Source organism: Vombatus ursinus, unplaced genomic scaffold, assembly GCF_900497805.2.
Source record: "Vombatus ursinus unplaced genomic scaffold, bare-nosed wombat genome assembly UNPS02014867.1, whole genome shotgun sequence".
Classification (NCBI taxonomy): domain Eukaryota; kingdom Metazoa; phylum Chordata; class Mammalia; order Diprotodontia; family Vombatidae; genus Vombatus; species Vombatus ursinus.
Window position 1 is genome coordinate 2,618,372 of NW_020954645.1, and position 12,008 is coordinate 2,630,379.

The 12,008-nt window shown below is 42.3% G+C and overlaps 1 protein-coding gene across 1 annotated transcript in view; it reads right to left on the reverse strand.

The window, feature by feature from the left end:
- Positions 1-9,138: 9,138 nt before the first annotated feature.
- Positions 9,139-12,008, reverse strand: part of LOC114027986 (cathelicidin-related peptide Bf-CRAMP-like) — a 5,910-nt gene continuing 3,040 nt past the window's right edge. The window contains exons 2-4 of the mRNA XM_027842144.1: positions 10,547-10,654; positions 9,869-9,952; positions 9,139-9,315 (exon numbers count right to left, since the gene is read on the reverse strand). Of these exons, the coding sequence (XP_027697945.1) occupies positions 9,178-9,315; positions 9,869-9,952; positions 10,547-10,654 (330 nt within the window). The 3' untranslated portion in view covers positions 9,139-9,177. The remainder of the gene's footprint in view (positions 9,316-9,868; positions 9,953-10,546; positions 10,655-12,008) is intronic.

Sequence of the window (12,008 nt, forward strand, 5' to 3'; positions counted from 1 at the left end):
GCTTGAACCTAAGGAAAAAGAAAATATTACTCCCACTTAGCATTATTTGGAGGGGCATGGGAACAGATAAGGTGTGACTCTAGGGTAGGACCCCTCTCTAAAGAGAGCAAAGAATCCAGTCTCATGGCCCCTTCTCCTCTAGACAGGAATCAAAGGCACTATTTGAAGGGTGGGCAAGATTTCAGAGACAGCTGCATTCAGAAAACCCTTGTGGACATATACAAAATCTATAACAACCCTACGCACATAGACACATAAACATTACATATGTATGCCTCCATATATGTTCATCTGCATATGGTACAAATATGCATTCATATACATTTATAGATTTACATGTAAAATATGATAGTTCTTATAGAAAACAAACTTTTCTAAATGCAGTCACTTTATTTCTGGCCCCAGTTGGGCTGGTATTTTTGCAGAGGTGGCTAGGAAGGGAGGAATGATGAAGACAGGTAAGATACGTACATACCCAAAGAACTGAATGCCAGCAGTTCCAAGTGACCTCCTCGGAGATTTTGGGTTGTCACAGGGCTGGGGAGACAAATGATCTAAAGGCGTGGAAAGACAATGTGAAAAGAATACTGATCTGAAGATGGCAGAGTAGGTCAGGAAATTCCAAGCTCTCCAGATTTCCCCCACAAAGGAGATAAAACAGCATGTCAGGGTAAACACAGAGCAATTAAAAATTACCCAGAATTGGGGCAGAACAGTGGTCCTCCTGGGACAATCAGAGAAGATCCAATCATTTGGTCACTGTGAAGAATAAACACTTCCAGGCTAGTTTCTCTGAAATGGAAAGTGGTAAGTCTTGGGGCTAGCTGGGTTGGGAGGTGGCCTTAGCCCCAGCCACAGGAACTTTCACCTCTGGAACAGTGAAGGGAGTCAGGTGTCTGAGCGAGGGAAGACTGAAGGAATCTCTGCTGATAAGGGATGCCAGACCAAGCTGTGCTGCCTTTGCAGACAGGGCCCTGGGTGAGAAGGAACCAGCAGATGCCTGCCCAGTGAGTGCAGAAGCAGTGGGATGGACACCACTGACTGTGGGCACTTACAGGAGGGTGGAGGTCTTGGTTTGGGTTCCTGGCCAGAGGGGAGAGCTGAAGGAGAATCTGAGGCCAGAGGCAACATCCCCCATACCCCATTACAAAAAATAAGCTGCTATAATTTTTTTAAAAAATGAGCAGTCAAAGGAGAAAGACTCCAACCATAGGAAAGTTACTATGGGAATAGAGAAGACTGGGGTTCATCTTCAGAGGAGACTACTGAAGCAAAGCAAGCCTCTGCTCCCTGAAGAGTAACATCAAATGGTCACCTGCCCAAAAAGAATTCATAGAAGAACTTTAAAAAGACTTTAAAAATCAAATGAGAAAGATTGAAGAAAAATTTTAAAAATAAGAACAATCCAAGAAAACCAAGAAGATTGTGAAAAAAAAAGTCAACCAATTAGAAAAGGAGATCCAGAATCTTAAGGAAGAACATGATTTCTTGAAAATTAGAATTGGGGGAGGGGAAACCAGAGAAGTCATAAGAGTTCAAGAAACAATAAAACAAAATATAAAGAATGAACAAATAGAAGAGAATGTAAAAAATCTCTTATAAGTAAAACAACTGACTTAGAGAAGAGATCAAGAAGAAAAAAACATAAGAATAATTGGACTACCTGAAAGCTATAATCAAAAAAAGAATCTTGATACAATGATACAAGAAGTAATTAAAGGAAGTTGTCCTGAATCATTAGAACAAGAGGAGAAAGTAGAAATAGAAAAAATCCACCAAACCCCATCTGAAAGATATTCTGTGAGGAAAACCCACAGGAATGTCGAATTCTGAAACCCCCAGCTCAAGGATAAAATATTATGAGCAACAAGAAAAAAACATTTAAATATGGCAGTATCAAATTATGGCAGTATTAAAAATGGCAGTATTACAATTAGAATCACACAAGACCTAGCACTGGTGACACTAAAAGACTGTAGATCTTGGAACACCATATATCAAATTGCAAAAGAACTGAGGTTGCAGCCAAAAATATCATACCCAGCAAAGTTAAGCATAATCCTGAATGGAAAAAATGGACATTTAATGAATTGTCAGACTTTCAGTGTTTTGTTTAAAAAAACAATAACAACAACAACAACAACAAAAACAACCTGAAGAAGATTTGACATACAAGAGCCAAGAGAACTATAAGGTACATATCAAAGACTAATTACAGGGGACTCAATAAGGACAGACTGTTTTCCTTTTTTATGAGGAAATGTAAAACATCTGTCTAAGAGTGTTATTAGCAATTGGGTAGTTTGTAAGAAAGATTAGAGTAGACCTGAGTATGAAATGATTTTAAAAAGTAGAACCATTTAGGAACAGGTAAAAAGAATAATTATATTATACAAATGTGGTTTGAGTGGAAGAACTGACACAGAAGAATTAGGTGAGGAAGGAGGGCTGGTAGTTCTGGAACCCTACTTTCATCAGGAATGGATTTAAGAGGTAACAACACATGTATATCTAGAAGGGTATAAAAGTCTTCTAAATTCAGAAAGAAATAAAAGGCTAAGGGGATGGGGTGGGGGAGAGGATAAGGGAGGGATTTTTTAGAGGGGAGTGTGAGGGAATAGGTTAAAGGGGGGTATAGAAGGGTGTACTTGTTTGAGGTGCTGGTATGTTCTTGGGCCTCAGCATCCTGTCAAAACCAGGTGTTCCTCAGTGACAGAGGGAGCCCTACCAGGAATGTTTGAGACCCAATGGGTCAAGAGAAGGGTATGAGAAGCCATGCAAAAAGTTATTAGGTTTCAGGCAGATCTAACCATGGAGTCTGAGATTCAGGGGAAATATGGCAGTCCTGAAGCATATAAGGTTTGGGGTAGAGAGTCAAGGAAAGGATTCAGACACTGGTGATCACAACATGAATTCAGGTCCTGGGACTAGGATATAAGACAGGGGCTTGGTCACAAGGAACAAGACTAATCTGATTACTCATTTAGTCCAGAAAAAAAAAAAGTGAAATCGTACCTGCCCTAACATTTTACTGGGAAGATACAATTGTTGTTTGTCCTTCAGTTCTAGAAAAGGACCGTGACATGAGGGAGGTAATTCCATGACTTGCAAGTGAATTGGATTTAAGTGAGGGGGGGTTGTGTAAAGTCCAGATGTAGATCAGGATGACTGGAGATGGCCCCTGGGAAAATACAATATATAGAAAGTGAAGAAAATGCAAAGTAATTTGAGGAGTGAGAGAACATTAATGACTGGAGGATTCACCAGTGCTTGCACTATATCTATATGCTGCCCCTCTCCCTTCAAGGAACAATTTATAAAAATCAAAAGCAAATTCACACACAGATCTCTAGTTGCTGAATACACAAAGACAATTTATTTTCCATTTTCTTATGCTAGAGATCTAGCTTTTCTAAGACCATTAGTAAGATCTAGAAAATATTAGGCAGTCAGTTAGTGGGATGCAAGGCAGAAAAGACAGGACATTGTCAGCGTGACCAAGCCCCAGATGCTCATCTTTGTTCAGGCCACAAACAAAAAGGTCCTTCCATCTACAAAACAGAAAATTTCCAGCGAGCATAACTTGCCAAAGATTGAAAAGAGATTCCAATCATTTGAAGTTCTGACGTAGACCAACAGCTTTTTCTTCCTCTTTTTTTTTTTTTGAAAAGTGAACAAATCATTTTAGCATTCATGGGAACAAAATGGCATAGGACAGGCATATAACTCTAATAGACTTATACATGTGTGTATATGTTAATATATGTTATAAATGGAGATTCAAAACGTAGATAATCTCGTGGCTCCTTTGAGGCAAGAGAATCTGAGGGAAAGAACAGCACAGCAGATTGAGTGCTGAACTCTAAACCAAGAACTCCGGCCACTTGCTACAGTACAAGGCAAACCTCTTCACGTTTCTGAACGGTAAGATGGAGATGATGACGGCTGCGATGCTCTCCCCTCAAGGCTGTTGTGAGAGCCTGGATAGAGCTCCAGCCAAGGAGTCAGGAGGACCTGAGTTCATATTTGTCCTCAGACACTTACTAGCTTTGTGGCAAGTCACTTAACCCCGATTGCCTCCAAAAAAAAATCCAAAACAAAAAAAATGTGATAATTATACCTCTTACATATATATATATAGATATATAAACTATATCTATATCTATATATCTATGGATATAGATATATAGATATAGTTTGGTTTCCTTTGTAGTCCTGGTGTATTTTATTTTATGCATTTAAAAATATTATTTTGAACCCAGTAAAACTGAGTATAATCCTTCAGGGTAAAAAAATGGTCATTCAATGAAATAGGGACTTTCAAGCATTCCTGAGGAAAAGACCAGAGCTGATTATAAAATTTGACTTTCAAATACAAGACTCAAGTGAAACATGGAAGGGGTAAACAGGAAAGAGAAATCATAAGAGACTTATTAAGGTTGAACTGTTTACATTCCTACATGGAAAGATGATATTTGTAACTCATGAGTCCTTTGTCAGTATTAGGGTAGTGGGAGGGGAAAAATTATATGTATGTGTATATGGATAAATAGATAGATAGATAGATAGAGCGCACAGGGTGAGTTGAAGATGAAGGGGTGATATCTGGAAAATAAAATTAAGGGGTAAGAGAGGATTATACTGGGAGAAGGAGAAAGGGAGAAGTCGAATGGGGCAAATTATCTCACATGAAACAGACAAGAAAAGGCTCTTACAGTGGAGGGGAAGTGGGGGAAGGTGAGAGGGAATGAGTGAATCTTATTCTCATAGGATTTGGCTTAAGGAGGGAATAACATACACAGTGGGGTATGGAAATCTATTTTACCCTACAGGAAAATAAAGGAGGAAGAGGACAAGACAGCAGGGGGTTGATAAAGGGGAGGGTGGATTGGGGGAGGGGGTAATCAAAAGCAAACACTTCTGAGGAGGGACAGGGTCAAAAGAGAGAATAGAATAAATGGGGGTAGGATAGGATGAAGGGAAATATACTTAGTTTTTCACAGCAGGACTACTATGGAAGTGTTTTGCATGACTGCACATCTATAACCTGTATTGAGATGCTTGCCTTTTCAATGAGGGTGGGTGCGGAGGGAGGAAGGGAGAAAATTTGTAACCCAAAGTTTTAAAAACACATGTTAAAAATAACAAAAATAATAAAAATAAAAAAATTTAAAAAGAGTTCCACCTCTAAAAAGAAATATTATTTTGAGAAGGGGTCCATAGACTTCACCAGACTGCTCAAGGAGTCCATGACCCAAAAAAGGTTAACTTCTGCAAAAATCATGGTGGAAAGGAGAGGTATTCTAATTTACGAAAGACTGGAGGATTTCCTCCTCTGAGCCTCAGTTTCCTCATCTGTAAAATGAGAGGCCTGAGCCAGATGATCATCAAGGTGCCTTTTCCAGTTCTAAATGCTGTGAGTGTGACTGCATTTGGTTTTCAGCAAGGGACCTATGACCACAGCTGAGTGTCCCCCTCCTCCTGTCAGCATCCTAATGAGTTTGGCGTTACAGAAATCATTCAACTGCTGGGACTCAAGCACATTCTCTTCATGGCCCAAGGCCAAGTTGCCCATAGCTATTTACACCCTGGAGACAAAAGAAAACCATGACAGGAAAAAGTGAGCACAAACAAGAATGTCTGTGCATCTGTCCCCTGTGTGAGAACACTACACATACACAACCATACCTCACACTTTGTGGCCTGGCTAGGACTGTCAGAGCCTCCCCCCAACTTGCAATGGTCCTTAAATCCCCAACTTAGAAAGACTGGATACCTCTCCTTTCCTCTGCATCTTACAGTTCCACAGACATGGGAGTCCATTGCTGCTTCTTTCCCCAGTATGAGGGGCCTGGGTGTGTTTGGGAGGAGAGGAAGAGAAACAGCAGCACCAGCACCCCACTTTACCTAGGGCAGTACCCTTGGCTAAGCCTGGGGCAGAGTGGAGTAGCAAGGCACTGAGATAGACCCTGGCGATGTCTGACAGCGCCCTCTGCACTATGCCCAGCATTCCCGTAGGAGACTACAGAGTCATCTAGACAGGTTCAGACTAGAGCCACAGGATGGGGCTAGGTCTGGGACAGTGCTGGGGTCTGAAGGAAGCGATTTTGAAGTGATTTCCCATTCAGAGATGGGCTAATGTGAGAGACTAGGAAGGGAACTTTCTGCCCACAGTTCCTTGGGGAAAGAGTTTGAGTGTTTACCCTCTTTGATAAAAATTACAGTTTCTTGAGGAGGGAGCCAGACCCAAACAAGCAGCCCCACAATTGGTCATGGCTTCACCATCTCTAGCCACCAGTTTGAGCTTTAAGAGAGAGAAGGAACAAGGAAAGAGACCTACTATGTACACTAACAGATAACACTTTCTAACATTCTTTTTAGGGTTGACGGTAAATTGAAAGAGCCTGTCAGTGCTAAGTTGCAGTCAAAAAGGAGAATTTTCTCTAACTAAACTAATTTTCTCTAACTTCTCCAGAGAAGTTGTAATTTGGGGTGCGGATGTTCATTCCCCCCACTTTGAGCACTGCTTTGGCCTGCACCTCTCATCTTAGTGTCCTGAGCTCTAGCATTAAACCCTGACCTCTTGTCCCGAGTCAGACCTTGCTTAGGTCACTCCAGGGATTCAGGCTCAGAAATGGAACCTATGCAACAACCATGCAGCTAAAAATGCAATAAAAATAGTCCTTCTCACAATAAAAAAGAAAAGCACACAATTCACTAAAGATAAAACCTGCTCCCCCCCCCAAACCCTCGCCTATCTCTACATTTCCGTTGCAGTTTGACTGGGCAAGACAGCCGTGTCAGAGATATATCCAGCAGAGGCCCCAACCCGAGAGTGCAGTTTGGGGCCTCCAGGATGTAGGCTCCGCACCAACAATATTCTCCCTTCTCATTCCCCTCCACTGTGTAATGCCTTTTCTTGGACTGATGATGCTTCCATAGCAAGTGGCTTCTCTCCTATACTCCAGTAGGACCCCTCAATTTTCCTATCACATAGACCTCCCATAGCTGCTCAGTCACCAAAAATGGGCTGGCTCACATTGGCTATTGAAGAATACAATAGTGGGTGGTGACTTTAGAATGAGCTCAGGTCGGGGCAGGCCTGGAAAGGCAGCTATAGTAATATTTGAGCAGGTTACTTTTGCAGAAACACTGAACTGATAACCTCAACCTATCATCCCAGCACCATCAACAATAAGTTAATTAACAAGCATTTATTAAGCACCTACTGTGTTCCAGGTCTGGGCTCAGTTACTGAAGATACAAAGATAAAAATAAAACAATTTCTGCTCTCGAGGTCTATATATTCTATAGGGGGTAAAGTAGAAGGGTGTTTGAGGTGGGGTGGGAGAAGGGGAACCTAATGTATATACATATAATTATGTAGAGACTAAATAAAATTAAATGTAAGGTAGTCTAGGAAAGGAAGGCAGTAGCAATTGAGATAATCAGGAAAAACTTCACATAGAAGTTTTGCTTAGTTCTGTGAAGGATTCTATGAGGCTAAGGTAAGGCGGGCATGCATTCCAGGTATGGGGGCTGTCCAGAAAGGCACGGAGATGACATGATGTATCATGTGTGAGGAATAAGGAGGAAGCCAGTAGTGCAAGAAGGAGAGTGATACCTAATGAATTCAGACAGGCCGGGGACAAGTGGTAAAAGGCAATTTAAAAGCCAGAGGAGTTGGTGTTTTCTCCTAGAGGCAATAAGAATCCACTGATGTTTATGAATTAGGGGGATGGCATGATCAGACATTCAATTAAGCTCTATGGATGATTGATTACAGTAAGGAGAGAATTGAGGCAGGGAAACCAATTGGGAACCCAATCAGGAGCCAAAGTGCAAGTGAGAAGTGATGAGGAGTTGACCTCAAGAGGTGGCTGTGGATCTAGGGAGAAAGGAATGGATATGAGAGATGCTGGCAAGTGACTGGATAACGGGGTGAAGAGGAGTACAGAACCTAGGATAATCCTGAGCTTGCAAACCTGGGATTCTGGAAGCGTGGTGGTATCCTCATTAGAAATATGGAAATTGAGAAAAGGGGTAGGTTTAGGGTGAAAGATGATGGAATCTCTTGTTGAGAGAGGGCATGCCGAGTTTGAGATATCTATATAGGATGTCCAGTTTCAGATGTCCAGCAGGCAGTTGGAGATGCCTGACTCAGCCTCAACAGAGAGGCTTAAGATATAAATATATAGAATATATATAGTCATCTTATAAAGATGATACCTAAACCTATGGAAACTGATGATTCTAAGTGAGAGAGAAGAAGGCTAGTGAGTGTATGCCAAGAATATTGAGGTACACTCACAGTTAAGGGCATACTATTACTGATGAGCTAGCAAAAGGACTGAGAAGGAAGGAGTACTCAAAGCTTACATTGGAGCCTTGACTCCTTCCCACCAAATTCTAATTGCATAAAAGACCATCACAGATATTGAAGAATGAGTAAATCCATTTATCCAAGCACAGAGCAAACAGAAATCAGACAAGTTACATAAGTTAGAATATGCCAGAAAATGCACAGAATCAATAAACTCTCCCACTGAGCATGAGATATTTCAGTTCAACCAAGAAAGAAACGCTGCAATCTCATCCAAGGGGTAATTCCCCAAAGATTCTAGGAAGGGAAACTGGAAATCTGGGATATGTTTGAAGAACCAGCTTTCTCCTGCATGTCTGCCTTCCAAAGTCAGTCAGTCAATCTGTCTGTCTGTCTGTCTGTCTGTCTCTCTCTCTCCCTGATCTTTTTAAAAAGAATATTTAGGAAATGTGTCCTCCCTTGAAGCAGGAAAGAGGAATAATAATATCTCTCTTCTCCAAAGCCATTCTACCAACTCCATCTTTCACACGGATAGGTTTGTAGTATCAAGATATTGTTTTCTCCACCAAGGAAGAAAATCTTATACAAATGCTCAAGTCTTGAAGACCAGGCTAAACACACACACACACACATACATGCATGTCATATGTATGTATACCCCATGCAAATTACATATATGTACCCCAAACATTATATTATATATGTGTGCCACATACAGAAAAATATATATATAGATTATACAGGTGTGTGTGTGTGTGTGTGTGTTTATGTGTGTGTATCATTAGGGGGAGTGGAAACTGAAAAAGAGTCAAATGTAAGGGAGAAAGCAGGCTTTGATTTATATTGACTTGAGCCTAGGCAGAAAGTATATATGAGCCCTTATGTCTTTTGGGCTTTACAGCGGCAATCAGAGTGTATGTCCCAGGTCTGTGGTCATTTTTCTTTGAACCTTTCCTTTGCCATGGAAGCAGGGCTCTTCTGGAGCGAGAGGGCTGCAAAGAAATTAAGATGGAGCATAAGCATCTGATTCAGGTAACAGAGCTAGAGACTGAGGAACTTCTGTCAGTGTGCTGGCCCTTGGAGTAGGGGTTGGGCATGGGTTCTTTGCTCCCTCCTAAGAATAGTCAGTTTAGGTCGTGCCCAATCCCTGGTCTTTCTCCCACCCTTCAGGTCTAAGACTCCCAGAGTACAAAGGGACAGCTGGGATGTAGTGGGAGGATACATTTTCTAATCTAAGTTAAAATGCGAACTATTCTCTGGAGTAAGCCTACCCAGATGAGGTGCAAACCTTGGAAAGGTAGCCACAGGGGTTGGGAAAGCCCACAGCAGCTTGGGTGTGCCCTGTGGTTGCTCTGCTATGGCCAGCCCTCCCTCAGGTGTCTCTCCTGCTCAGGTGACAGGGGTAGTGGGCCAGAGCAGGGAGGGCAAGATGGAATCTCCTCTATCCCCCACCAAACCCTCTACTACTGCAGCTAACTGGATCAGCCCTGAAGGATAAAATATGAGAGGGTAGGACAGAGAGTGGGGGAAAAGTAGAAAGCTCACCTTTGGGGCCACTGGGTCACAGGTGAGGATGATGGCAGCAATGCCCTGTTCGTTGGATACTGAGCCTTGACATTCTTTCACCAGCTGTGTAGGGGACACCCACAATTAGAGAGGGAGACAGAAAGATAGAGAGAGAGAGAGACAGACAGACAGACAGAGATAAAAAAAAGACAGAAGAAGAAGAAGAGGAGGAGGAGGAGGAGAAGAAGGAGGAGGAGGAACAAAGAAAAGAAAAAAGGAGGATGAGAGAAGAAAGGAAGAAAAGAAGGGAGGAAAAAATTGAGAAAAGTCTAATTTGCTCATCTTTTCAGGGGCCCAGAGGGTTTAGATCTGTGAGAGCCAGAAGTGCAGTTATCTCCTAATGCCACAGAGTCCCTTCCAGGTCAGAGAGCACTTAAGGTTGGATCTAGGGGACCTGAGTTCTATTCCTGGCTTCACAACCAGCAGGCTGTGTCCTTATGTGAAGCTCCCCTCCTTTGGACCCTTTGTTTCTTCATGAGTTAAATGGGAAAATAACTGCTATACTATCAACCTCCCAAGGTTTCAAGACTTAACAGAAATCTTGGGTACTGCTTTGATGAAAGGTAGGATTGAGCAAAGCAGAATAATAAAAGCTCCAACAAGCCCCTCCACCTCCTCCAGGGTGCCTTCAAGCCTTTCCTCCCACTGACTGTTTACCCCATCAGTTTTGAAGTCACACTGGTACAGCACGAGCTCCTCAGTCATTGGGCACACGGTTTCCTTCAAGGTAAAGTTCACGCGCTTCAGAATTTGTTCTTGGGGGTCCTGAAAAGGCAAGGTGAGGTTAGATGGGATGGGGATGCTCAAAGAAGGTGGACTAAGGATTCTAGCTTGAAAAGAAATCACCACCATTATCTTCACGGCTTGGGCCAATGGGAGCGAGTGTTTCCTACAGTGTGGAAAAATGAAAGTCCCTTAAACAGAGCAGAGTCCTGGGTCCTAGACCCTACTCAGCTGTAATTGACTGTGTGACTTTTGAGTAGGTCATTTCACTCATCTGAACCTCAAATTCCTTCTCCAGCAAGGGATAGATAATAGGTCATGTCCAATAGTATATGTCTTATGACAGTGCAGTATATAGTTGAAAGAATGTTGTCTGTGGAGTCAGATGGACCTGGGCTCACATCATGGCTTTGCCACCTACTACCTATACAACCTTGAACAAGGCACTTAATTTCCTTGTGCCTCATTTTTTTAATCTGTAAAAACATGAAATAGATGGTCTCTGAGTTCCAAGTCTGCACCTATGATCCTAAGATCGCTTGCCTCTCTAACTGTTCACTCCTTTTTACTCTCCTTTCTTGGTTCTTCTTCTTTCCCCCTCCCTCTGTGACCATCCCTCAAGGCTCTGTGCCTCCCCTTCTTCCCTGCCTTCTCTTCTGACACTCTCTCCCTTGACAATCTTCATTCATTCCTCTGGCTTCCATTATGAGCTCTTTGGGATGACTCCTAAATCACTACCTTCATTTTGAACTCCATTCTGGCAGAGAGGCAACAAGGCATAAAACTGGACCAGGAGCCAGGAAAATCTACGTTTGAATCCCCGCCTCAGACACTTATTAGCTGTGTGACCCTAGGCAAGTCTCTTAATCTCTTTGAACCTCAGTTTCCTCATATGTAAAATGAGAGTGTTGGACTCAGTGACTTGTAAGATTCTTCCTAGCTCCAAATCTATAATCCTATAACCTCCAACTGTCTTATGAATACTACTAATTCCAAATTGTTCTTCATATTGGTTGGACAAGTTCACAACTCCATCAGCAGTTCATTAGTGTACCTATTTTCCCCTCATCCTCTCCAGCGTTTGTTATTTCTGATAGGTGTGAGGTGGTACCTCACTGTGGTGGTACCCGACTGTCCCACCATGCCCTCAAATTTGACATGTTCAAAACTAAGCTCTTCTTCTTCTTCTTCTTCTTCTTCTTCTTCTTCTTCTTCTTCTTCTTCTTCTTCTTCTTCTTCTTCTTCTTCTTCTTCTTCTTCTCCTTCTCCTTCTCCTTCTCCTTCTCCTTCTCCTTCTCCTTCTCCTTCTCCTTCTCCTTCTCCTTCTCCTTCTCCTTCTCCTTCTCCTTCTCCTTCTCCTTCTCCTTCTCCTTCTCCTTCTCCTTCTCCTTCTCCT